The 27,868-nt window shown below is 31.9% G+C and overlaps 2 protein-coding genes across 3 annotated transcripts; one reads left to right on the top strand and one right to left on the bottom strand.

Moving 5' to 3' along the window:
• Positions 1–6,466: 6,466 nt before the first annotated feature.
• Positions 6,467–10,342, bottom strand: LOC123909578 (wax ester synthase/diacylglycerol acyltransferase 11-like). Its single transcript, XM_045960446.1, has 7 exons — positions 9,555–10,342; positions 8,510–8,582; positions 8,361–8,428; positions 8,049–8,264; positions 7,676–7,813; positions 7,382–7,574; positions 6,467–6,723 (listed from the first exon to the last, which is right to left on the bottom strand). The coding sequence occupies exons 1-6, from the start codon at positions 10,302–10,304 to the stop codon at positions 7,425–7,427; spliced, it is 1,395 nt and encodes a 464-aa protein (XP_045816402.1). The 5' UTR covers positions 10,305–10,342; the 3' UTR covers positions 6,467–6,723; positions 7,382–7,424.
• A 9,077-nt stretch (positions 10,343–19,419) lies between these two features.
• LOC123909775 (protein CHROMATIN REMODELING 25) lies at positions 19,420–27,865 on the top strand. Of its 2 annotated transcripts, none has more exons than XM_045960663.1 (20): positions 19,420–20,138; positions 20,210–20,296; positions 20,374–20,614; positions 20,749–20,874; positions 20,951–21,007; positions 21,106–21,192; positions 21,484–21,579; positions 21,814–21,864; positions 22,608–22,682; positions 22,783–22,869; positions 23,182–23,273; positions 23,352–23,484; positions 25,291–25,410; positions 25,518–25,631; positions 25,752–25,835; positions 25,950–26,027; positions 26,115–26,173; positions 26,808–26,985; positions 27,172–27,270; positions 27,416–27,865. In XM_045960663.1, the coding sequence occupies exons 1-20, from the start codon at positions 19,642–19,644 to the stop codon at positions 27,824–27,826; spliced, it is 2,772 nt and encodes a 923-aa protein (XP_045816619.1). In that variant the 5' UTR covers positions 19,420–19,641; the 3' UTR covers positions 27,827–27,865. The 2 variants fall into 2 exon arrangements, with proteins under 2 accessions (XP_045816619.1, XP_045816620.1); XM_045960664.1 differs by having other exon boundaries at positions 19,468–19,916.
• The last annotated feature ends 3 nt before the right edge of the window (positions 27,866–27,868 follow it).

Genomic DNA, 27,868 nt, shown 5'->3' with positions numbered 1-27,868 from the left:
AAAATTATAAAAAATTGATATTTTAAAAATATTTATCGAAACAAATCAAACAAAATCTTATATAATAATATTTACATTTATATACTTTTAGAAAAATACGATCAAAACAAGATATATAAATATTGCATTTAGTTAAAGTATGTTTTATAAAATGAGACGGAGGGAGTAATTTCTATGATGCAAATTTGGACATCTTATCTTACAGAATGCACATTTTTGTCCCCCTAGTTTGTTTTGCACAATTTTAATCGTCATATTTTAAAAAGTTATTTTAAGCTTAAAGTTGAAAATAAAAAAATTTAAGTTGAAATTGAAAATAAGAAATTTTAAGTTACGGCAATACGGAGTACATGTTATATTTAAGGTTAAGTGGGGAACCATTTAAGTGGCACAATTGTGAAATTCAGTTATATGATGGTATATACTCCATTCAGACACAATTATAAACAAAAAACATTTTTTAGATTTATTGAAAAAATAATAATGTATTCAGTCTATATCATTGATTAAATGTATTATTTTTTCAATGAACCTAAAAAATAGTTTTTTACTTATAATTATTATAATTATGTTTCTTGTGCTCCATTTGAAATGCATATCATGTATTCACGTGGAAAATAAGGAGGAAAATTAGTTGGCATAGCCAAAATTGGTTAAACCTCTCGCATGATAAAACTAACACCAATAATTCTTAAGCATTTTATGGTTGATCTTCCACAATATACATCAGGCCTTGGACAATTTATATATCGGGTTGCCGTTTCATTAAAACAAAACCTTACTCTAAAAGTCCGCGGGGTATCCCACAGAGAAACTCTTATCTAGGCACACACCCAACACCTCATTGTTAGGCACAACCAATAAAAACTTTCCACATCATTAAAATCAAATAAAATATAAATTGTAAAAATCTAAAGTAACCGAACCGGTGAGGTGGCCCTTCTCCTCTCCTCCTCTTCCATTGCCACTGTTTTCAACTACCCACCCACACTGCACACCGCTTGTTTTCGTCCACTGCGATGGCAAGACCTTCCACCATGATTGATTCCTCCTCCTCCCATCGCACCAATTGAAAGGATTTCAAATTTTATTATTATATTCATTATCAATTTTTGTTCGTGCTTCTGTGGATTCTATTGCCAATTTTATTGATAAATTTTTAGTTGTGAATTTGACCGTGAATTGGATCTAGTTCAAACTGCATGTTCTATTTTTCTTTATTAATTGTTCAAAGGTGCACTGGTTTTGTCAAATTTGACATTGAAATGAAACCATATATGTAGATTGTAAAGTACCGAGAAGAAAGAGAGAAGAGATTTTTTTATAATTTATGATTTAATTGATTTTAATGTTGTGGAAGGTTTTTATTGGTTGTGCCCAACAATGAGGTGTTGGGTGTGTGCCTAGATAAGAGTTTCTCTATCCCACAATACCTGCCACCACAAAGTTGCGGCGTAGCATTTCCACAAATCAGGAGGGTTTTGGAGGGTGTTTCAGATGAGCGACCACATAGGGTACCACAATTTTAGGGGCACCAATTTTTTTCACTTAGTGTGTGTTTATGTGCATGCCTACAATCGTGTGTGCGTGCGTGCCTACAATCGTGCGTGTGTGCGTGTGTTAAAATAAATTAAATAAATATTAAACTAAATTTTAAAATAAACTTAAACTTTTATGATCTTGATAGTAAAATCTATTTGAAGAATTAAGAATGATCAGAGAAATTTTAACAATTGAAAATATAATTTTTAACTTTTCTTTCACATTATGTATTTTTATATGACTTAAAAAATAAAAGGAGCACCACAATTATAATTTGTACATGGCACCCAAAATCTCAGAGACGGCTCTGCCACAAATAGTTTTTTTTTTAAGAACTCTGCCACAAATAGTTGTATTTCTTGATTCATTAAAATGGCCTAATCAGACTAGTGGTTATAATTTTTGTGAGTTAACTTTTCTCACACTCTTGACCAAAAAAATAAAAACTTTTTTCATTCTAAAATCATTTCCATGATCTCGTCTAGAAAAATACAACTTGTATTCTACAATTTTCATGGTTAATTATATGGTTTGAATATATAGTATGTAGCAGTTTAAAATATATTCATATTACATATAAATATTATAGCAAACATGTTATGATCAAACATCAAGATTTGATTTGATATATATATTTAATAATTAAGAATTTATTTTAATACGATCTAACTATTACAAAGAAAAAAAAGGTACAAAAGAACTTAAAAAGACAAAATTCATTCTCACACCTACATACAAAATGGCAAAATTTCAAAGAGAATACCTTAAAAACTCCTAACAAATTAAATGACCAAGTAACACTAAAGAAAAGTCCTAAAAAATGCACAGGCTTGAATGTTCAAACATTAAAAAACTTGGTCAAAAAAATAGTAAAAAACTTAAATGTGTTTGTATAGAGTAATATTAAAAAAAAAAAATCATTATTAACATTTTTAGGTGGTCGTCTAATACGGACTCTATGTGGATCAAAATATTTATAATAAAACATTATTTTTGCTCTTGATTTTTTATTATTAAATATAAAATTCATTTTAATTTTTTTTACTAATAATGGTACTTTTGGATTATTTTTAGAAGTTCATTGTCCATATTATTAGAAACTAGCGGTCAGACAATGCGCGTTCCGCGCCTGTCTGTGTGATTCATATTTTCTACTATGCAAACTTATGTTGAAGATTATTTTAGATTTTTCATTTATTTTTTTTATGAATAATTGACTTATGGAAAACAACAAATTAACTCACATATAAACATTTTAAGAAAAATTTAATTTATATGCACTGTCAGTGTAAAGTTATTTTACACATGCGTCCAATAATATACTAACACATCATGTATGGTATTTGAAAACACATGATGTGTCACGTTCATTAAATGATGTGGCAACACATCATTGGATGCATGTGTAAAGAATATTTACACTGACCGTGCACAACAATTAAACTCTTTGAAGAATATAAAATGTGGACAAAATATCTCATGTATGTCTGGAAAAGAAAAATCTTGAATTTTTCATAAATCTCTCCTTTTTTTTCTTTTTATTTTTATAATTTTTTATTTTTCTCAATTTTTAGGAATCTCCGGAATGATGCAGAGAGAGAATATACTATTGTTACTTACACCGGTCATAATGTTTTAGTGGTCTCCATGCTTTCGAAAGTGAGTTGTGAAACCATTTATAGGTGGCCTCCATGTTACGAAAAGAAGAAGATAAGAGCAATTAAAGTTGAATAGGAAGAGACAAAGGAAAAAAAGACAGAATGTGAGACAATCGAGACCTGGTTGAGGAAGAACCATGAGTTAACGGGTGTTCGTCGTCCGTCTCTACCTTATTTGTGTTTCAGATAAGTTCATCTGTGTATTCATGTATCCAGGTATTCCTATAATCTTTGATAAATCAACATGTTGTAGATCCATGATGTAGGAGAGTTTCCTTAATAATTTATTATTTTAGCTATATTTAGTTTTATTATATTTTAGGCAGATTTCTTATTTTTATATTTCACCTAGATTAGTTATTTTTATATTTTAGGTAGATTTGTTATTTTTATTTAGTTAGGTTAGTTATTTTTATTTTTACAATCTTTTAGGAGATTTGTTATTTTTATTTTTCACTACTATTTAAGCTAAATTATTGTAACCTTGAAGGCAACCTTTTGATTGAATAAAATACATAGATTTTTCTCAAATTTGGTGGATTCCAAATTACTCCTTCTGGTGGATTCCGGAAGTCTAGTGGATTCTAGATTAGTTACTCTTTCTGGTGGATTCCGGAAATCTGGTGGATTCCAGAGCCTTATCTGACAGGTTTGTCGCTTGCGAACCTGTGTTTTATTATAGGATTAGTGTTTGCTTTTCCTTCACGCTTCCGTACTGCGTCAGTTGGTATCAGAGCCAATAATTTTCATCTACGCCACATAGCTACTGAAACTCTAGATGATAACCAACCATCTCTTCCCGAGAAACTTGACGATCCTGCTTATAAATCCAAACCGAAAGAAACCGAAGTAGTTGTTGAACAAGATGCTTCGGTTGAAGTTGATGAATCGAAATATGAGAAGGAAGAGATCGATGAACATGATGATTCAGAGAAAGAGGATCAAACGGATGTGGAGTCTAAAATGGTAGAAACTACAATCGATGAGGAAGGAGTGCTCAATCTAGAATTGGAGGGTAGTTTCAACGAGAACAACAATAACATGGATTACGACATCCAAACAGAGGCGACACCCGAAATTGATAAAGAAACAAAGGAGAAAGAAGGTCATGTAACAAATTTATCGTCATCGGCAACACGATATGATGCAACTTCAAGGACAACACAAACAGAGGAACTTATGAACATTGATCGGTATTACCATGTTATGCATATAAGCTCTACCTCCACTGTGGAGTTATTAGATGTGTTAACAAGTTGTTATCTCAAGTTAGAGGAGAAAAACAAAGAGCAAAAAGTAGCAATCAAGCAAACGAGAAAGAATTTGATAATTAAAGCAGAACCAGTACTAAGTTTCTACTATGATAAACGCATGAGTCAGTATCAAGCATATGAGGTTCTTTATCAAGATAAGAACTCGGGGTCGAGTTCTTTTGAGGTAGAGGAGACTGATGTAGGAGAGTTTCCTTAATAATTTATTATTTTAGCTATATTTAGTTTTATTATATTTTAGGCAGATTTCTTATTTTTATATTTCACCTAGATTAGTTATTTTTATATTTTAGGTAGATTTGTTATTTTTATTTAGTTAGGTTAGTTATTTTTATTTTTACAATCTTTTAGGAGATTTGTTATTTTTATTTTTCACTACTATTTAAGCTAAATTATTGTAGCCTTGAAGGCAACTTTTGATTGAATAAAATATAGAGATTTTTCTCAAATTTGGTGGATTCCAAATTACTCCTTCTGGTGGATTCCGGAAGTCTAGTGGATTCTAGATTAGTTACTCTTTCTGGTGGATTCCGGAAATCTGGTGGATTCCAGAGCCTTATCTGACAGGTTTGTCGCTTGCGAACCTGTGTTTTATTATAGGATTAATGCTTGTTTTTCCTTCACGCTTCCGTACTGCGTCAGTTGGTATCAGAGCCAATAATTTTCATCTACGCCACATAGCTACTGAAACTCTAGATGATAACCAACCATCTCTTCCCGAGAAACTTGACGATCCTGCTTATAAATCCAAACCGAAAGAAACCGAAGTAGTTGTTGAACAAGATGCTTCGGTTGAAGTTGATGAATCGAAATATGAGAAGGAAGAGATCGATGAACATGATGATTCAGAGAAAGAGGATCAAACGGATGTGGAGTCTAAAATGGTAGAAACTACAATCGATGAGGAAGGAGTGCTCAATCTAGAATTGGAGGGTAGTTTCAACGAGAACAACAATAACATGGATTACGACATCCAAACAGAGGCGACACCCGAAATTGATAAAGAAACAAAGGAGAAAGAAGGTCATGTAACAAATTTATCGTCATCGGCAACACGATATGATGCAACTTCAAGGACAACACAAACAGAGGAACTTATGAACATTGATCGGTATTACCATGTTATGCATATAAGCTCTACCTCCACTGTGGAGTTATTAGATGTGTTAACAAGTTGTTATCTCAAGTTAGAGGAGAAAAACAAAGAGCAAAAAGTAGCAATCAAGCAAACGAGAAAGAATTTGATAATTAAAGCAGAACCAGTACTAAGTTTCTACTATGATAAACGCATGAGTCAGTATCAAGCATATGAGGTTCTTTATCAAGATAAGAACTCGGGGTCGAGTTCTTTTGAGGTAGAGGAGACTGATGTAGGAGAGTTTCCTTAATAATTTATTATTTTAGCTATATTTAGTTTTATTATATTTTAGGCAGATTTCTTATTTTTATATTTCACCTAGATTAGTTATTTTTATATTTTAGGTAGATTTGTTATTTTTATTTAGTTAGGTTAGTTATTTTTATTTTTACAATCTTTTAGGAGATTTGTTATTTTTATTTTTCACTACTATTTAAGCTAAATTATTGTAACCTTGAAGGCAACCTTTTGATTGAATAAAATACATAGATTTTTCTCAAATTTGGTGGATTCCAAATTACTCCTTCTGGTCCGGAAGTCTAGTGGATTCTAGATTAGTTACTCTTTCTGGTGGATTCCGGAAATCTGGTGGATTCCAGAGCCTTATCTGACAGGTTTGTCGCTTGCGAACCTGTGTTTTATTATAGGATTAGTGCTTGTTTTTCCTTCACGCTTCCGTACTGCGTCAATCCAGTTACATGTTCACATTAAAGTTACAAGATTATAGATTTAATCTTGTTATTAAGAGCATGAATATTGTTAATATTAAATTAATTCCAACATATTTGAACTTTTGAAATGCTAAAACCAATTAGGACGGATGACGAGTCTGCTCATAAAAATTAAAGTTTTTAACATAGTATACGAAACTTGTTTGATTTGAAACCATGCAAAGCTGCACCATCCCACACTACAATTCTGTACCAAGTTTTTATTTTAATATATAGTTGTAAATTATTACAAATCCATTGAACTTTGTGCACATATTTATACAAACTATGAATGGTAATGGGTGGATCACAGAGTCCATTGGTATTCCAACTTAAAGATGGTTCATTGCTTGTAATCATATGTATGTATGGAGAATATCTCATCTATTAATAGTCATTGCAAGCAGCAGCGGACCTAGGGGTGGGCTGAGGTGGGCCGCGGCCCACCCCCACCCCCAAAAAATAATTTTTTTTATATATAGGGTATTAATTAAAATATATTATTAATAATTTTAAGTCACCTGGTATATATATGTACAAATATTAATATAAATATTAATTTAGAGTATATTATTGATGACTATAAGTAATTCGGTACACATATTAGTTCAAGTATTAGTGTAAATGTTAGTTCATAATTAATTGAATTTATAATAATAGATAAAATTAGCAGTTGAACTAGCGTATATAAATATGAAATGACATAAAAAATATGTTTAATTAATATTAAATTTTTAAAGTCCCATATTTTCACATTTGTTGCAATTTTAGTCCTATCTAAATATTTTTTTATTACTTTTTTGCTGTAAAATTAACGAATTTTAATGGGAAAAAATTGTGAATTTTGGTCTCAAATTTGATATTTCATCTTTAGATTCAATGTTGGAGACAATAAATCACCTTTATAGCCAAAAATCACAATTTTTAGAGTAAAAATATAGTTTGTTGGTACCAAAATAGTAACATGTGAAAATAGAAGAGCAAAAAATTTAATTTGAAAATAGATTGACTATTTTTCGGCCCACCCACGATATTTTTTCTAGTTCCGCCACTGATTGCAAGTTGTTGTCCCACATTCAAGAAATACAATTTGTCCAAATTAATGTCAGATTTTGGGAGTAACCTGCTCCTTCATTTCAAGTAATGCATCTTCAAAGCACTTGGCTAGAAACTGAGGATCGGGAATGATATCTTTAGCCACCTGCACTTGCATGTCTGCCTTTCCAGCATAGCTCACCATATTCAAAACAAGTGCCTGCGTTATCATACCAATATCTTGTATTATACTTTAATCAAAATTCTGAATAAAATGCTCTCTAGTGTGAAGATAAACATAGTTAAGTTAAGGGGTTGTACATGAGGCAAAGCAGAATTATTTGCCCTTAAGAACGTTACTGGATTGCCTCCAATCGTAATCTCCTCTTGCGGTCCAACCACATTTGAGATTGTAAAGGTGGTGTTGCAGAGTATCCGATAATTTAACAAGCTAGCAAACTGCAATTAATTTTGAAAGAATAATAATAATAATAATAATAATAATAATAATAATAATAATAATAATAATAATAATAATAATAATAATAATAATAATAATAATAATAATAATAATAATAATAATAATAATAATAATAATAATAATAATAATAATAATAATAATAATAATATACTGTAGTTGGCTTATACTACTACTGCTGCATAAATATAGATACTAGTAATAAGGAAAATGCACCTTTGGACCAAAAGTGGACATTACAAAATCTCCAATTTTGTATGACAAATGGGACTCCAGAGATTGTTTCTTTCTGTCAATCATTGCTTTAGCTCTCTTCAAATATTCTAGAGGATCTGAGCTGTTGCTTCTATGATAATATATAGGCAGTAGGATCATACCAAATTTGTTCCCCCACCTTGCCCCTGAATTGCTTTTCATCAAATTCGACAGTTCCTGATAAGTAGTAATAGCCATTCTTATCCAACATCAATCAAAATTAGAAAACAGTTAGACGAGAAAAAGTAAATTTGGGCAGAATAGAAAATAGACCTGCAATCCTGGCTGCTTTCTTAAGTTAACCATAGCTAATCCAGTTAGCTGAACACCGTCTCGCAGCCCTTATAGCAACAAAACATTTGATCAATCCTAGAAAGAGAAGCTGTGAATAATATTGGAAATTTGAATGGCTTTTAATTTACCATTAGGTTCTCTGAAGTCCAGGTATCTTGATATTCCAGACGATATAACTGCAAATAGAACGTCATTTATGGTCTGCAGATCAAAAACAAAAATTAACAATCACAAGAGGGAAAATAAGTTCTCAGAAATTATCTTCACACTTGATTTCATTGTGGCCTGTACTTAATGTCAACTTGAACACCTCCGTTACGCATGCCCCATCATCCCATAACATCATCCCTTAATTCAACACTTGTTATATTGTTGCTGTATACTACTGTTGGAGTGTAACCACTAAACAAAATAGTGAAAATACAGTATAATTTTGCGTTTTATTTTTTGTCTAATAATTAAGTGGCTATAATTTCTTTTTTTTTTATGTTTTCGCCACCGGTTTAATCTGGTTCGGGAGGTCAGTTCTGGCATCAAGTGGTTCCAGCCCCCTCCCGATCACAGTTACAGGGATCAAACTGCGGTCTTCCCTACCAAGTTCAGTGTCAATCACCAAAGTGGCTATAATTTCAAGCTTAGTGTTTGGATTTCTAATCTCAACTTCTATATATATACAATGTGATGTCACTGCCAACCATTGTATTAAACTTATTGGACAAACAGATTTTGCCTTTTATTCCTATCTAATTTGTTAATTTTTGTTTTGTTGTATGCACTTAAAAAGTACTATTCGGGTGTCAAATGAACGCCAGAAGGAAGACCATTTCACAAAATAAATAAAAAGTCAAAAAAGACGACCGTTTAACAAAAAAAATGATTTTCTTCTTTCTTGAAAAAGAAAAGTCATTTCTTTATATAATTACTAGTAATTTTTAGTGATACAACAGGATGGTTTTTCTGTTAAAAGAAAAATGAGAGTAAGTTTTCACTTTTCAATAAATGAGACCTAGAAATAAAAATGGAAATGGAAATCAAACAGTGGTAGTAATCTATTACCAGTAGTGATTGTTATGATTACGAGATTTAAAGGGGTAATTTAGTAGATTTAGATGTAATTTGGTAAATTACAAAGGTGATGAATTGAACGTTGAAATGGAAAATGAGAATGGTTACCGCGTTAGGAACGGAAGCTTTGACTGTCTTCATGTGTTCCAATGAAAAAGTGGCAGTGGCGATTTTTCTAGGCCAGAGGTCAACGCCGTCGCCGCCGGATATGGAGGTTTTGCGGTCACGAATCCATAGACACCTGAGTATAAATTGGATGAGAAAGATAAAAGAAAAAAAGAGGGTAACGAGAATATTCCAGAAAGTGCGGCGAGGTTTAATAGTAGTATTGGGGATAGATATTGAGGGAAGTGCTTGGGGATCTTGGAGCTTCCTACAGCCAGCGAGGAGCATCGACATGAGTGAAATACCGTCTCCAAGTGAGTGATGGATTCTAAATATGATGCACTTGTGGACCATCAGGATATGTATCTCCCAAAGGGGTTTATCCATGCTCAGTTGAGATACGGTGCATAGATCAGACATATACTCGCTGATGGCCGATTCATCATCATCTTCATCCTCAGAAGAAGAAGACACTACTACTACTACTGGATTGTTGATTACTATAAAGTGGCTGTCGAAGTCGATTTTGGTTGGACGCCAGTGTTCCACGCCTCTATGGTCACGAACCATGAGGCTTGTGAACCGAGGGTGTTGGAGCATAACTGAATTCTGGATTTCGTTTTTTATTAAATCAACATCTATTGGATTCTTCAGACCTAACACACAGTGGATTACTTGGTTCATCTGTGGTTGCTGGAACAACCTCCCCGCTGGTGTCAGAGGTTCATCATCTCCACTCATTTCACCCATCATCTTTCACTTTACTTCCCCCCACGGTTTAACTATACACATATTATAATATATATATATATATATATATATATATATATATATATATATATATATATATATATATATATATATATATATATATATATATATATATATATATAATGCTGCAGTCAGACGGTCGATAAATTCTAGGCCATTGGATGCATCTAAGGGGTTCAGATCTTCTCTCCGTACACTATCATTTATTTATTCATGGAGATCGAGGTCACGGTCGCTTTTATTTGTTTTTTTTTAAAAAAAATTATACTATATATATATATATATATATATGAGTCAGGATCCGTTGACACCAACTAGTTTGACACCAAATGTTACACCTCTCAATAACGTTTTAACCGATATAAATTTTATAAAATCCACTGTTGGATTGAAAGTTTACATCATATAGATCATTTGTGTAAAATTTCAGACAAATCCAAAATCATTTGATATGCTATTGAGACACATAAAGATTAACGGCATTTAAAAAAATACAAAAACCGTTAATTTTGATGTATCTCAATAACATATCAAATGATTTTGGATTTATTTGAAATTTTACACAAATGATCTATATGATGTAAACTTTCAATCCAACGGTGGATTTTATAAAATTTATATCGGTTAAAACGTTATTGAGAGGTGTAACATTTGGTGTCAAACTAGTTGGTGTCAACGGATCCTGACTCTATATATATATATATATATAGAGTCAGGATCCGTTGACACCAACTAGTTTGACACCAAATGTTACACCTCTCAATAACGTTTTAACCGATATAAATTTTATAAAATCCACCGTTGGATTGAAAGTTTACATCATATAGATCATTTGTGTAAAATTTCAGACAAATCCAAAATCATTTGATATGCTATTGAGACACATAAAGATTAACGGCATTTAAAAAAATACAAAAACCGTTAATTTTGATGTATCTCAATAACATATCAAATGATTTTGGATTTATTTGAAATTTTACACAAATGATCTATATGATGTAAACTTTCAATCCAACGGTGGATTTTATAAAATTTATATCGGTTAAAACGTTATTGAGAGGTGTAACATTTGGTGTCAAACTAGTTGGTGTCAACGGATCCTGACTCATATATATATATATATATATATATATATATATACTATTATATTATTGATTTAATTTCTGCTATTTTGTTTAATTCATATAAATGCTCCTTTTTATTTCAATATTTTAGACTTTATTTATAAATTTGATCTTAGTGAATGTTTTTCCAACTAAAAATGATTATTTTTTTTTGTATAAAAAGCATGATTTATTTTCTCAATATTAAATTTAATGATACAATATATATATTCTGAGATTAAAATTCACAAATTTTTATGCAAAAAGTCGCAATTTTTATGGCACATTATATGAGTTGAGATCAAAATTACAACATATAAATAAAGAGGCCAAAAAATTCAACTTAAAAAAATTGGCCTAATAAAATGCAGATTCACAAATATTAATTTTAAATTTATTTTATAATATTTGTTTTATATTATGCTTTCAAAATTACTTTTTTTTTACTAAATTATAATTTTGAACTCAATCCCCCCCTAAGCTCATTTTCTACCTCCATCCCTGTTATCCTCAATAATTTGGGGATATTTGTTAATTAAGAGAACAAATCATTCTCTTTCTCCATATCTCTCTGACTCTCCCCAATATTCTCTATTAGTATTTCCCTCACACAAACAAGTTCCTCAGTCTTTCAATCTCGTAGTTTATTCTTCTCTCGTGTAAATTTGAATTAATCCAATTAGTGTTTGCTGGTTAATGTGGGTATATTACTAGGTAAAATATAAAAACACTACTACATGTATAAGTTGGTATAAACCAAATTTTCTAATTTTTGTTTGTACTACTAGCTAACTCCTACTATTTATTGATTCAACTACAATGATCACAAATCATAATGGTCACGTATGAATTATCTGCCATTGTCCCGTTCCATGTGAAACGTTGGTGTTAACAATAGAGACAATTAAAGAAAGAGATAAACAACAGAGGAGGCTATGGTTTTATTATATTGAGCAAATCTCTTCCGGAGTTACTTTTATAACTTACATTTGTCCCAAACTAAATGATTTGTTTCATTATATTTATTTTTGTCAATGTACAATTTTGATTATTATTATCTTTAATTATTTATTATTAAAAATTATAAAAATTGTATATTTTAAAAATATTTATCGAGACAAATTAAATCAAACAACATCTCATATATTAAATATTGGCATGTCTATATCAGTAGAAAAATATTGTCAAAATAGATCATATGAATAGTATACTAAGTCAAAATTATGTCATTTATTTTGAGACGGAGGGAGTATATAGTAAGAATAATATTACTAAGAGTAAATTACACTTCTCTCCTTTGAGAGATGCTTAAATTACCATACTCTCACTTTTTATATTAAGAAGATATACACTCTCATTCTCTCTTATGCAAAATATATTAGAGAAAATTACAGGGAAAAAAGGAAATACACATACAGATTCCATAACTTAAACAACTCAATGGAGAGCTCCGTGACCGGTTCAATTGAAGGGAAGGTCCACCAATAATGGAAAGGTCATTCCTCTCCCTATCTGTTTCTTGATCCCTCATTCCACGAATTCGTTGGTAGTAATTCATTAGTGTAATTGTGTTTTACTGTGTCATTCAATTAAATTATATTACTAGTATAACTTACCCGTGCTATCGCCCGGATTAATGTTCTATGAAAAATATAGATCATTTTTTTTCACATATGAAAAATATGGATTATTAAAATTTTAATATCGTGATTTTTTTAATTATTTGTAAAATTAATTTATATTTAATGTAATAGTTTATTTAAATATGATAAAAGATCCAAATTTTGGAGATTTTAAGGAGAAATGGCATAATGGAGAGTGATACTCCACTCCCCGTTCCCAACTCACATGTTCATATATTTGTTCTTTTATTTTCATAAAAAAAAATGTCATTATGCAAAAATTAATCAAACGGTTAATATATTTGTTCTTAATCGTCATCTCTCTCCTTTAGAAATTTGTTTTCTTCAGGAGTATTTTATCTCACTAGTTTAACTTACCCGCGCGATTGCACGGGTTAATGTTCAATGGAAAATATAAATTATTAAAATTTTATTATTTTGTGATTTTTTAATTATTTATAAAATTATTTTTTTATTTAAGGTAATTTATTTAAATATAAAAAATAATACTTTTTTAGTGATTTTAAAAGGGAAGCAGGGTGGAGAGTGATCTTTCACTCCCATGTTATTTTTTTTGTCAGTCGCAACTCTAACTTTTTTTATTATTTAATCATTTAAAATAATTATTGTGTTAAATTTATATTTAGTTACATCGATAATTCAACTAATAAAAAATTTCCATAAAAATATTTAAAAAACAATTGGGGAAAAAGACAAATTAATTTCCTTGATTTTACGAAGTTAAATTTATGTTCCTGAACTATCATCTCAACTATTATTTACATAGGATAAAATAATATAATCATGTAAAATTCTATCAAAAGTTCGTGTAAATTAAATATTCATTCCCCGTATGTTGTAAAATAATCGTGTGAAATATTCATTCTCCGTAAATTGTCAGAAATTAGAATAAAGATCGAAATAGGAAGAAATAGAAATTGTAAATATGATTTAATATTAATTTTATAATAATTATCTGATTAGTTAAGTCTGTGTTTGTCAAAAAAAATAATAATGATTATCTGATTGATAAATTATAGGACAAAATGATCTTGTTTCCATTTTTTTTTTTGTAGAGTCTTGTTTCCAAACTTTAATAGTAATTAATCATATTAATAATTAACTGGGATTGGTTTAATTAAATATATTTCAAAAATTAGTGGATTAATAATTAAAACTTTCCATATTTAATGTTTCAGTTGAATCAAGACATGAATATAGACATTGTTCATATAAAATAATCCGGTCAATAAATTATTTGATTTATTCTATATTTGATTTTTTTTAAGAAATTTACAATAATGTGCATGAATATCTATTTTTTGGTGGAGCACATTAATGTAAATTAACCGACAATAAATAATTAAAAAAATTCTAAATTGGAAATAACGATTTTTGCCAAATAAAGTAGATGAAGTCCAACTTTAAAATTTGATTTATAATGATAATCGCCATATTGCCAAATAATTGACTTTATAAAAATTAATATAGTACATGAATTAATGCTAATTGAAAAGGTTGTGAGAAAGACTAATGCTAAATATCGCGAATCATTTCTCCCGAACATTTCACGAATGATGTGGCTATGACGTGGCTAGGATTTGTAGTGCCTTGTCGGCCACCGACTTGTCCAGTTTCTCTCTCTTTTTTCTTTTACTTGTTTTTTTGGCGCCATTTCAAATGTTGCTACCCAGGTGCCCTGCTGTCAGAGGTGTATTACGGGAAATAAAATTGAGAGGCGGTATTACGGGAAATAAGAAGAGGGTAGGGGTATATTTTGGGAAAAAAATCCAAAACTTCAGTTTTTGTCTCTATTTGTTTTCCTGATTAAAGTCCAGTTTCTCATATTCACAGAATGGATACACATATTATATTATGCATCAACAACTACATCATCGCCGGTGATGATTTGATGGTAGCCATTGTCATCGAAAAAATTGAGGTCTGTGAGATTAGAGTTAAGTTCAATGGTGTTTTTGAATTGGGATTTGGGGCTTCTTAGATCTGCTTTTGCATGAGGATAGAGACAATTTTTCTAAGGAATTCCTCATGCTTTTGAATCAAAATTTTGATTGTGTATCAAGAGGGGGCTTGTAGTTAGAGTCTTTTTTTCTTTTAATAGAGGTGTTGTTGAATGAGGTTTATTTCCTGTTTCTTTTGAGTGAAAATGGTTGATGAAAGCTGTGGTTTTGAATGTGTTTGGCTAGACAGACGGTTTTTTTTTTTAATATTTAAATGGAAAATAATAAAAGATAAATTGTATTCGTGATTTTTCGGGAGGTACTTTTTCGGGACATATAGCACTGCTCTGTGAGAAAATGGCATCTCAACAAATGCTTATAGAGAACGTCCGCATCATTTTGAGAAGGAATAAAAATTATATAAGAAATGATGATTAGTGTTTTTTCTCGTGAGATCTTGAAATTGAACCCCAAACTATAAATATTGGCTAAATTACAAAATACAATCATTAAACCTAAAACTACAAATCGTTCTATATAATAGACATAATTAAATTATTGAAATCTAGCATCGAATTTCTTGTTGCATGAAAAATTATGCTTGTAATTGTTCCATCTAAAATAACGACTATGTCCTTAAGATCATGGATCAATATGGATTTAACGCATAAAAAATCACCTGAATCACATGAAAAAAAAATTAGATCATGAGAAAAAAATATGAAAGAAAATACAGAAGAATAAAAGAAAGAATGAATGATGGGAGAAAGTTGGAAAAAATGTATCAGAAGAGTTGTTTATATTTATATTGAAATGTGGAATACAATATTAATTAACATTCCTTAATTTGTCATTTTGGTTCCTACCATGATATAATTAGTAACAGAGTATTAAAACAATTAAATAGAAAACGTGTAATAATTAAGGCAATTGTGAGAATGGTGGTAGTGATTGATTAATAATATAAGATCAAATTAATTAAGAAGATAAGATCGAAATCAAAATCAACCAAAATTGGATATGTAAACCTTAAGGAGTTTTAACCAAACGACACATAAGCAAATGTGGTCTTAGAAGATGCCATGTAAGATTAGAAAAAAATTGGTTGATCAAGAAAATGCCATGTATAAAAGTTTCCATGAGAAAAAACTCCTAAAGATATAAATAATAGATTTAATCACGTCAACATTTATATTGATTTTTTTTTTCTCTCCTCCTTTCTTTCTCCGATTTGTTATTTACCACTTTTCGTCATCTTCTTAAATATTCTCCTTCAACCTTCTCCTCTTCCATTGTTTTTATCCTTTCCCCTTCTGCTATTTTCAATATCCACCCCATGAATGGTGGTTGGTTCTCCTCCCCACCCCAAATTTTCAAATATCTCACCCCCATCCCCAAATGGTGTGGTCTCACCATTTTTGCTTCCTATTTTTCCTATTCCCGCAAAATAAAAAAAATAGAAAGAACTCATATCAGACATCTTTGTACTCTTTGAATCTTCATAAAATTCAAATCAAACAATAAACAAGAGCATAGAACTCATGAGTGTCTGTTATCTCGAATTTTTGACCATATGCATTTGATGACAGCCAATTATATGATGTTTTTAGTAGTAATCTTTATCTTTATATGTATAAAAGTTGTAATGCCTCCAGCTAAACCTAATTTAACCCTAATAATTCATATTAAAATGTTAAAAAAAAATACTCACCAGGATTCAAACTCACGACCTTTTAATTATATTTCTTTATAGACTTATCACTAAGCCATATCAATTATGTTGAAATAATTTTGTAACCAACAAGTAATCAACATCATTTAAATGCACATTTTTTAAACTTAATAGGTTTTTTTTTTATTTCTAACAACGAAAACCATTTTTTTTTTCATTTACAAAATCAAATATGTTGCTGCGTTTTTTTAACCTTTTTTTCTAGAAAACCTGATTTTTTCCCCGTTTTATACATATTCATTTTTTTCATTAAATAAAAATCATTAATTAAAAACACATCAATATATAGATGAAGTTTCACGTGTTTTATGTTTTCATTGCCAATATGGATCATCAAAATAGAGAAACTCAACTTGCGCTACGTTGTTTAAAATGTTTTTATTGCTTTTATCTTTCTTTTATATGTTCTAACTAATCATTCTGACCATGTTTTATATTTATTGATGATTTTTTTTGTTGTTGTTATTAAACACATAGCACCATCGGATCCAAATCAAATAACTGACTTGGAGAAGTACGTTAATTATTGTCGGATCAAGTATCAAACTTATTATGTTGAATTTCATCTTGGTGAAGTAAGTATACCTATTATATCATATGATTGTATGTGTGGCACCGGTCCTCCCCATTTATCTCACGGTCGTCCATGAATATCTTGCCGTTTTTGCTCACCGATTTCTTTGCTTTTGGGATGTATGTTGCTTTATCTTTTTGACATTTTTCTAATTTCAATGTCTAAAAGGATTCTAATTTATTTGACTTATAGGGTACAAATTATTTTCTTAATTTGTTTAGGCTTCGATTAGATTGATGTTGTCCCTACTATTGGAGATTCAAGTTTGGATATAGTCTTCATCATTCAACCATTGTTGACTCCCTCGAAGTTTTGCATTTACAAAAAACATTGGATAACTGAGAGATATTCTTTTTGCATCCCAACCAATGTAAGTTTTTGGAATTTGAATTTTCCACTCTTTTTTTTTAATTTTTTTTAATTGATATATATAATATAGTTCAATTGACATTCTATAAATTCGTGGATTTAGTGTTGGATTACTCACACCATAATTTCAACATTGTATTGGGAAAACTTCTCAAGTCTTGAATCAGATATGTATTCTATTTAGTGGTTAATTTGTAATTTTGAGTTATTTATTCTTTTTAATAAATCTGTGGTTTTCGATGTATTTGTTGATTTCAACTTGGATGCTTTGTTTGAAAAAACAAACTTTTTGCATTGGAGACTTTTTTTATTGCAGATTTTTTTTTCTGCATAATGCAGAACTTTTGGAGCGTTTTAGCTAAGTGTAAAGAGTGAACAACTGCTACTGATGCAAAAAAAAGGGAGGTAACTGCTACAGGTTATTAAGTACAATGTTTTTAAGTATTTTATAAGTTGTCTAACTTCAAATGAGAGTAATTTTTTCTTTCAATTTCATTATTTTATTACTTGATAGATGGAGGGTCATTTCAACAATTTTGGAATGGACAATGAGTTATGAAGAACGTTAAGATGAAAAAAAGAAAAAATTTCAGGGATAAATTGGAAGAACATAATAAGTTGTGAATCAAATGAATCACTTGATGTTTAGTTGAATTTTTTATAGATTATTACTTCTTTTATGATACTTTGAGAAATTAAATTTATTTAATATTATGTCATAAAGGATACTATTTATTTTGAAGAACAATTAACCTATTCAACCTTTTGTTTGAATTCATAGGTAGCTTATTCCGTTTTATTTCTTTTTCGTGCATTTTCAAGTTGTCTTGAAAAAACTCAAGTTGTGTTTGTTTTGTATTTATTTTAATTTCATCTCTTCTCTGTTCATCATTCATTGTTGTTGATAGCACTCTTTGAAAAATATAATACGAATTTAAGCTGTTGATTTTTCTCCATATCATGTTTGTCTATTAATTGTTTGTTTATTCATAATTGGTTTCCCTTTTGCTATTATTTGTTCACGTCAGTATATTGGATATATTATGTAGGTTTATATATGTATTATTCAATCAAATAAAAAATGTGTTGCTACCACAAAATGCACAATATTCACCCGTGTAATACTCGTGCATCGCACGGGTGAAATATCTAGTTTAGGGTAGTTCTAATAGTAATTGAAGTCCAAAAGCAAACAAATACTTGGAAAAGTGAAGTTACTTGGCCTAAAAGTAAGAAAAGTGAAAAAAACAGAAAAAAATGGCAAAAACAAAATAAAAAGCGCAACCATCGTACCTACGATGAGATACAGCGTGGTGCGATGAGAAGGCGGTTTAAATTGAAGAAAATCTGCAACAAATCTGGAGAAAATCTTCTATCGTACCATGATATGATCCATTGTGCCCGCGATGAGGCAAAATTACACGCCATCATGGCCACGATGGGTGTGATGGACGCGCAGGAAAAACTCAAACCCAGTTGAAAAACTATAAATAGAGTCTTCTTCTTTCACTATTATTCATTCCAAAATATTCAGAGATAATGAATATTCACTATAGAGTTAGGAGAACTTTATGGAGGAGGCAAAGAGGGCTAAGGAACTCCAAGGCCAACAATGTTTTTTTTTTTATTGTCTTTGTAATTTATTTTTTCTAGTTAAAATTTTTTATTGTCTGATTTTTATTCTATATTATTATTATTTTTTTTGTTATATATTAGGCCAATTAGACTTGCACTGCAGGGTCAAATTTTTTAGTTGTGAAAGAGATTTTATATATCGGGAAGGAAAGGAGGGAGTATCATTTTGTAATTAGGCTTGGAATATAATTATTAAAATTAAAATGATTATTATTATATAATGAAATTAGGCAAGTTTGATTTTCGTTGGGAGGGAGTATATAGTTTGGCGGCAAAAGAAAGTTAAATTGGAATTGGAATCGGAATCTGGGGAGGGAGGGAGTATGGGAAAAGAGGAAGTGGTGGTGCTGTCGTCGTGCTCTTCTGATTCTGGCGATGATGATGATGATGATGGTTATGAAGTTGAAGAACGGAAATCTCAGAATGTTAAAGCCCTCATAAGTGGTAACCTGATATTGAAGAGACAATCGTTGCTTCCGCGAGTATTGTCGACAAATGGAGCGGCTTCTGTTTGCAGAAAACCTTTCAAACCTCCATCTGATGCTTCTTCTTATAACAGTCAGCAAGACCTTGCTCGTAGACTCTCTGCTCGCAAAAGGTTTGTCCCATGGGGATCTACTACTCCTATTACTCCTCCTATTCCTATTACACCTTTGGAGGATGATAAGGAGGAGGATAAGGACGAGGTTCCTTTGCCCCCTGGTATTGATCCTCTAATACTCTGGCAACCTCCTCCTCCGGATGAGGAACCTTCTAATTCTAATTTCACTACAATATCAGTTGATCCCTTGCTTGTTCGTTTCCTTCGTCCACATCAGAGGTAATCCATCCATTTTTCAATTCACGTGACTTATCTCATATTCTCATTCATTATCACACACACTAATGCAGAGAAGGGGTTCAATTTATGTTTGACTGTGTCGCCGGACTATGTGACACACCCGACATCTATGGATGCATTTTGGCAGATGATATGGGGTAAGTAAGTAACTAACTTCTTCTACCTTTTCTTTCTCAACGCATCCTCTCACTTACCTATTATGTTTCTTGCGCAGTTTGGGTAAGACACTGCAGTCCATCACATTACTGTATACTCTTCTTTCTCAAGGCTTCCAGGGGAACCCTATGGTTCGAAAGGCCATCATTGTCACTCCTACCAGCCTCGTCAGCAATTGGGAAGCTGAAATCAACAAGTGGCTTGGACAGAGAGTTCGTCTTATTGCTCTTTGTGAAACCACTAGACAAGATGTTATCTCTGGGATTAACAGTTTTACAAGTCCCCAAAGCAAATTACAGGTCAAATTCCCAACCATTAGCTAGCTTCAACTACTTACTTACTTACTTACTTACTTACTTACTTACTTACTTACTTACTTACTTACTTACTTACTTACTTTCTAAGCAAAATAAAAACAATTCCCGATTTGCAGGTGCTCATTGTTTCATATGAGACATTCCGAATGCATTCATCAAAGTTTAGCTCTAGCGACTCGTGTGATCTCCTCATATGTGATGAGGCTCACAGACTGAAAAATGATCAGACAATAACAAACAAGGTACTGTTAAATCTCCTCCCCCTCTTCCTCTTTACAGGCATTTTTCTGATTTACTCACAAATACTTCCTGGATTAGGCATTGGCTGCTCTCCCGTGCAAACGTAGAGTTTTGTTGTCAGGAACTCCTCTGCAGGTGAGGATCCATGCATGATTACCTCTCTGTGTTGCTAGTTACAATCTCAAATTGTCGTTTATTTTATTTTAAATGTGTATGGCATGTGCCACCTGCAGAATGACTTAGAAGAATTTTTTGCAATGGTTAACTTTACTAATCCTGGAATATTGGGTGGCATTGCACATTTTCGACGTTACTTTGAGGTACATTCATACACTACACTTTAGATTTTGGTTGCAGATTGTTTCAAAAGCTTTAAGTCATAATTCATATAATGTCTGAATATACTAGAAATTAGGAAGGAGTTATTCAATTGTCAAATAAAAGTCAATATTCAATAGTTTGTACTAGGTACCACATATTTTTACTGTTTTTACTATGAAAACAAGCAAACCAAATTCAAAAAGCTTCCAGAATATATGATGCTAGAATGTGTTTACCCTTGTCTTGTGTTTCTGATTTTGATTGTGGCCTACTTGCACTGCATCATAAAGGCGCCAATAATTTGCGGAAGAGAACCCGCTGCTACTGCAGAAGAGAAGAAACTCGGTGCTGAACGCACTGCAGAATTAAGTGCCAAAGTTAATCAGGTAATATTTTTTCTTGGCCTGTGCATGTGAACTAGTTTCCACTGTGTACTTCAGAAAGCTGTATTAATATCCATCACTAGTCCTTGAATCTTGATGTTGTAACCCTTCTGGCAAACTAGAACGGGTGTTATACAGATCTAATAGCTAAATGACAATGATGCTACCGTGTTTTCTGTCTGACAAGAAAATATACTTTTATTTTGCTGAAATTGACTTGCCAATATGCTTTTGCAGTTCATATTAAGACGGACTAATGCTTTGTTATCAAATCACTTACCACCGAAGGTAGTGTACTTTTTCTTTCTGTCTGCCAAATTGTCTAAAATATTGCATTATATTATTCTACTACTTACTCTTTAAAAAAATGATAATAACTATATACATCCAATCTTGTTTTCTGCATTTTTGGTTGCAGCGTCCTTAAAAAACACAAGTCCCTCCCCATAAGCCATACATTAGACAATCAAAAGATTCAAAACTATACACGTTTTTTTTATATGATAAAAAAGAATTTCATCAACATAAAAAATTAAATAAACCCTGGAGTGAACAAAAACCATCGCATCGAAGCTGTCCAATCCCTCAAGGTATCTGTATGAGAACATCTAGTAAAAAACCACGTGCTATACACTAGCAGAAGCCAAAGCCTAGTCTTATCCATCAGAAGTTTCTCATCTAAATAAATCTCCTTAGAGATAATTATGCTGATTTTGGGCTTTTGTTGATTCCCAGTAGCAAGATTAAGGAAAATAATTTTAGAAATCTTTAGGATTTGGTAATGACATCTGATTCCATGAGAAGGTAGGTTTTAGCCAATGTCTAGTATTGAAACAGTTAAACATATTTTGGTTTTTTTTTTATATATATATATATATATATATATATATATATATATATATATATATTATCACCTTGACTGAAGATAATGTCCTTAAAGCACATGAAAAGAAGCTATATGGGTTACGGGTATTTGATAATTATCTGTTCCTGTTAATTCGTAACCGTGACCTTTTACTTTTGCGGTACAGATAATCGAAGTTGTTTGCTGCAAGTTGACTCCGCTACAATCAGATCTATATAAACATTTTATACAGTCCAAAAATGTAATGTCCAGTTTTTGATTGAGCAAACACATTTTTCATAAGATTGGCAGCAACAAGGTTGTCGAACCTGCATAGATAAAATCTGTTTCCTCAAATGCAGGTTAAACGGGCGATTACTGAAGAACTGAAGCAATCAAAGATTTTGGCCTACATAACAGCTCTAAAAAAGTTATGCAATCATCCAAAGGTATGATTCAGATCTTTTTGTTTTTTGGATGAGGGAAGTGGGGGTTCTGTTGCTATTGTCTATACGCTTGGATGAAATTCGCTTTATAAACTAGGTTAATTTCTTCTTTATATGTTAAAAATAATCTGTGAAGCTCTTCTATGGGTGTCATTTGAATTAGCAAGTAGACTATTTGTAAACATTTATTTTTCGTTCATTTCCTCCTCTCAACCTAAGATCCTTTGTTAATAATTGTGAAGGAAACCTTCTTCTCCTTTCATGTTTAGTTGGTTATGAACACACTTTCACCCTCACAACAATAATGTCTTGCAGCTCATCTATGATACAATACGAAGTGGGAGTCCAGGAACTTCAGGTTTTGAGGACTGCATCCGATTCTTCCCTCCAAATATGTTATCCGGAAGGTAGATATTTATTGTTTCAGTTAGACTTATACATTTGGTGCCACAATCTATTCATTCTATGGGGGATATTCTTTGTAGGTCTGGTTCATGGACTGGAGGGCATGGAGGCTGGGTTGAGCTTTCCGGGAAAATGCAAGTCTTGGCAAGATTACTTGCTCAATTACGTCAAAGAACAAATGACCGCATTGTCCTTGTCTCAAACTATACTCAGGTATATGGTAACAAGAAAAGTTATGTGTTGGAACTCTTTTTCAATAGCATTTTTAGGCCTGTAGCTTACCAACACAACTGTTTGAATATTTAGAATGGTTTGAGATCCATACATGTATCATGATGTATGGGATGATTCATATATATTTTTGTGAAATATACGATTTTAAAACTATAGGAGAAACTATTAGAAAAACTTAGATGTCAATAGTTTGGCTAGACATATGATTTATCACAGAAGTTTGATCCATGTATGTAGCCGATCACTTCAAATGGAATAATAAAGGCTTGGTTGTTGTTTTGTGAAATAAAAAAGTGTATGTAGTTTTGAGGTTAACTCATGTGGCATTGTGCAAACATTCTAATCTTATATTATTTCTGCCAACAATATTGCTTTATAATCTGGTTTTACTAGAACGTCATGCATCCTCTTATGGCACCCGACTCCCTTCTCCTGTTATCCTCTGTATAATTGATTGATAATAAACCGGAAATGCACCCTTATATCACATATCTTTGTCGATGTGCTGTATCCATATTGTTGTAATGTATTACCACCTTATATCTTATTACTTTCCAAGTTTATTGTTCGTGGGGGTTAGAACCTATTCTGCAATTGTGAGGGTTACTGGGATTTCTATATATTCATTATCAGGTCGGATCCAGTTCTCCATGATATAGTTGAGACAGTTTGTTCATACAAAACATGCCTTTTTTAAATCTAACTTACAGATTTATTTATTTTTTGACCAAAATCTAACTTACAGATATAAATCACATCTATTATTTTATTCTGCGTGGCAGCATGGGTGAATCTAGATTACACTAAGTGTGGATAGTGTCGCCCTTGTTTGAAAATTGGAAAACCGTCAGAGAAGCAAAAACGCTTTCAATAGGACCTCCAGTGATTTGAGTACCTGATCCCTCCCACCCAAAACCACCCGATCAACTAATTGATTTCTCCTACATTTTATCCCTCTATCCTCTGCTACAGCAGTTAGAGTGCCAACTGAATCCAACAACTATACTAATAATAATTTTGACTGTCAATGTCTAACTAACAAAGGAAACGAAGTGGCACACTTGGCTTTTTGAGCCATCTTTATTTCTTCTTAACATATACTGTCGATGTAATTCTGCTCTAATTTCTAATGATAATGAACAGAGTTTTACATGAAAAGCACATTGGTTTTACCATTTAGTTAGTCAGCATGGCTTGAGGATCAATGAAGCTCTTTTTTCTTTTTCCAATCATTGTGATTCACAAAATTCATTTGCTCCTGCTATTTAATTGTATAATACCTGATCTCTTTTCATCTCAATAAAAATTCGGTTGGTTTATGGGACTCCTTTGTGTTTTCTATCAGTAGATTCTGAGTTGAACCAAGGCACCACAGGCAATTTAATGATGGAGGAAAAATAGGATTTGATCACAACTACAATGGGCCCCAAGCTTGGCTGCCATGTTATAGAGAAGAAAATAGCTAAACCCAATGAAGGAAAATGGGAATATGTGACATTTTCTCTGACTGTTCTCTGGTTTTATCAAACGAAAGCTTGCTGGGTAATATTTCAGTTGTAGCACTGAATACTAATAAAAGGAATAGTAACTAGAACATTGAAACCCAACAATGACAATCATATTTTTCTATCAGTTATATATGGGTTAAAAGTTCAAACGCACAACCTTACAATTAGATGTGTATTCACCTTTCTCAATCTTCCTCCTGGTTAATTGAATCTTTTATGCTACCTTTGTGCTGTTCTACTTCTCTGTTGCTATACTAAACTATCTCCCATGTAACAGACTCTTGATCTTTTTGCTCAATTGTGTCGGGAACAAAGGTACCCTCACTTGAGGCTTGATGGCGCTACATCAATCAGTAAACGGCAAAAGTTGGTCAACTGCTTGAATGACCCATCTAAGGTAAATGGGTCCATTTGAAATTTCCAATTCTACTGTTGTTTCTTCTCCTTGAAATTTCACTAATACACGAGGTTATCCTTTGATAAAAACAATATGCCACATTGCAGGATGAATTTGTTTTTCTCTTAAGCAGCAAGGCTGGTGGTTGTGGACTCAATTTGATTGGGGCAAATCGACTCGTCTTGTTTGATCCTGATTGGAATCCAGCAAATGATAAACAAGTAACAGCTGAAATCTTTATATGCTTGCTCTCTCTCTCTCTCTCTCATATATATATATATATATATATATATATATATATATATATATATTATTTATTCACTATTCTTGCCCATACACAGGCTGCAGCAAGAGTGTGGAGGGATGGCCAGAAGAAAAGAGTTTATATTTATAGATTTTTGAGTGCCGGAACAATAGAAGAAAAGGTTTACATTATTGTGATAATTGAGTAAACAGAGATGTATCTTGATTTTTATTGATTTCGTATCAGTTCCTTTGTAAAGCTATTTCTGCTACTGAATCTATTAAGTTATTTGTAGGTCTACCAGCGTCAGATGTCAAAAGAAGGGCTGCAAAAGGTCATTCAGAGGGAGCAAAGTGATAGCGCCGTGGCACAGGTTGCTTCTACCCTGAGTTCAAGTTGATGCTGCCTATTCTGTGTGTTTACCATCCTATTCATGTTATAATCTATTTACAATTTTCAGGGTAACCTTCTTTCAACAGAGGATCTTCGCAATTTGTTTACTTTTGAAGAGAATGTAAAGTAATGCATTCTTTCCCTTTTGATTTACATATACTCTTGGTGTTATGATACCTGAATTAATGGAAAAGTAGAAAGATAACATATTTAGTTGGTGGCACTCTGAAATCTGCTGTCCAACTATCAAAATTCCTGTGATGTTAAATGATGTCTAAGATTGAACAATCTAATCCTAATCCTAAATATTCAAAATTTATATAGTAGATAATAAAATTAGATCCTAACCTGATTGTATGGAAATTGACGTAATAAAAGTACATGCAGAGCATATATCATCAGATGTCACCTCTGTTTGATATACCATTTCCATGAGATGGATTATCCATTTGAGTATCTGTGTTTAAAAGAATTGGTTTTGCTATTCAGAAAGGGTTAGCAGCGCAGCTTGTTGCCCGTTTGCCCTTTGTTCATGTGTAATTATCTATATTTATTAATAAATATATAATTATTTATTTAATAAATGTAGTTGATCAAATAAACTTGAAAACACGTAAAATAATCATAAAAGAAGTTGGTCATTTTGCAATGTTATTCATTATTGTTGATATTGATCATATGGTAGGGTTAAAAGACTAATATTCACATACTGTATATCATAACCTCTCAGTCTAATGTCCGCTTGTTTATATTTCTTTAGGTCAGAGATTCATGAAAAGATGCGATGCGGTCGGTGCCAACCATATGATGGGCCTCAAGACACTGATGTCTTATCTACAATGATTAATGGTGAATGCGATGATGATGACACCTCTGATATAGGTGGATTTGCTGAAATTGCAGGCTGCTTAGGGAATTTGAAAAGATCAGAAAAGCAGGTTGTTTTTCTATTTTGTTGGATAAAAGTGTTTATCTATCCGGGGTTTTCTTTTCAACTCTTCATTTCATCTACCACTGACTAGCTTTACTATATATCTTACCTCTTGATTTAAAGGAATACAACTATATAAAAAAAAAAGAACAAATTATTGTCGTTTTGACCCTAGTAAATATTCTTTTTGCAGGTAGGGAATCCATTGGAAGAAGATTTAAGTAGTTGGGGCCATCATTTTTTCCCAACCTCTGTACCAGATGCTATCCTTCAGGCTGCAGCTGGCGATGAGGTGTGTGCGCCATAGCTGTTTTATACATTTTCATTTCCAACCCCATCCCTTTTTTAATTATTTATAGAAAAGTAATTCAATTAAAAACCATATACTAGTTAACATTTAACACAATTGAATTTGATTGCTTTTCGATATTTTTAAGGTGACTTTTGTCTTTACAAACCAAGTTGATGGAAAGCTGGTACCGGTTGACTCCATAATCAGTCCCAAGCCACAGAAAAAGGAATTACACCAGCCAAGGAGGAACGTCGAGCGCAAATCCACCCCTTTTGCTTTACATAATAAGTTAGTACCACTACGTTCTGCATCCAGTATTGCCAAGGTGTCATGCTCATCTCCAATTGCTTGGAAGAAGGAAGCAACAAATTGTGTAAGAATTGCCAAAAATATCTCCACGAGTGTAGCATTAAACACCAAACACTCTCTTGTAAACGAAGTATCAAGACAGAAAAGAGCATGCCCTGTTGATACCAATGATGGGCACTCTCCTGTAAATGAAGTATCACAGAAAAAACCATGTCATGTTGATAACAATGATGATGACTTTGAGTAATCCTTCATGTTTTTGCCCAGGTTTGGTTTGATGAATTCACAT

The sequence above is a fragment of the Trifolium pratense genome, linkage group LG2 (genome assembly GCF_020283565.1).
Source record: "Trifolium pratense cultivar HEN17-A07 linkage group LG2, ARS_RC_1.1, whole genome shotgun sequence".
Classification (NCBI taxonomy): domain Eukaryota; kingdom Viridiplantae; phylum Streptophyta; class Magnoliopsida; order Fabales; family Fabaceae; genus Trifolium; species Trifolium pratense.
The sequence above is the reverse complement of the archived record's forward strand: the minus strand, read 5'-3'. Positions and strand labels throughout refer to the sequence as shown.

Coding starts and splice junctions, on each gene's coding strand:
- LOC123909775 (XM_045960663.1), top strand. CDS start 19,642: ATGGGAAAAGAGGAAGTGGTGGTGCTGTCGTCGTGCTCTTCTGATTCT. Junction 21,008..21,105: donor TGTCAGGAACTCCTCTGCAG/GTGAGGATCCAT, acceptor TGCCACCTGCAG/AATGACTTAGAAGAATTTTT. Junction 23,485..25,290: donor TTGTCTCAAACTATACTCAG/GTATATGGTAAC, acceptor CCCATGTAACAG/ACTCTTGATCTTTTTGCTCA.
- LOC123909578 (XM_045960446.1), bottom strand. CDS start 10,304: ATGATGGGTGAAATGAGTGGAGATGATGAACCTCTGACACCAGCGGGG. Junction 8,265..8,360: donor GAAAGCAGCCAGGATTGCAG/GTCTATTTTCTA, acceptor ACTACTTATCAG/GAACTGTCGAATTTGATGAA. Junction 7,814..8,048: donor TGTCCACTTTTGGTCCAAAG/GTGCATTTTCCT, acceptor AATTAATTGCAG/TTTGCTAGCTTGTTAAATTA.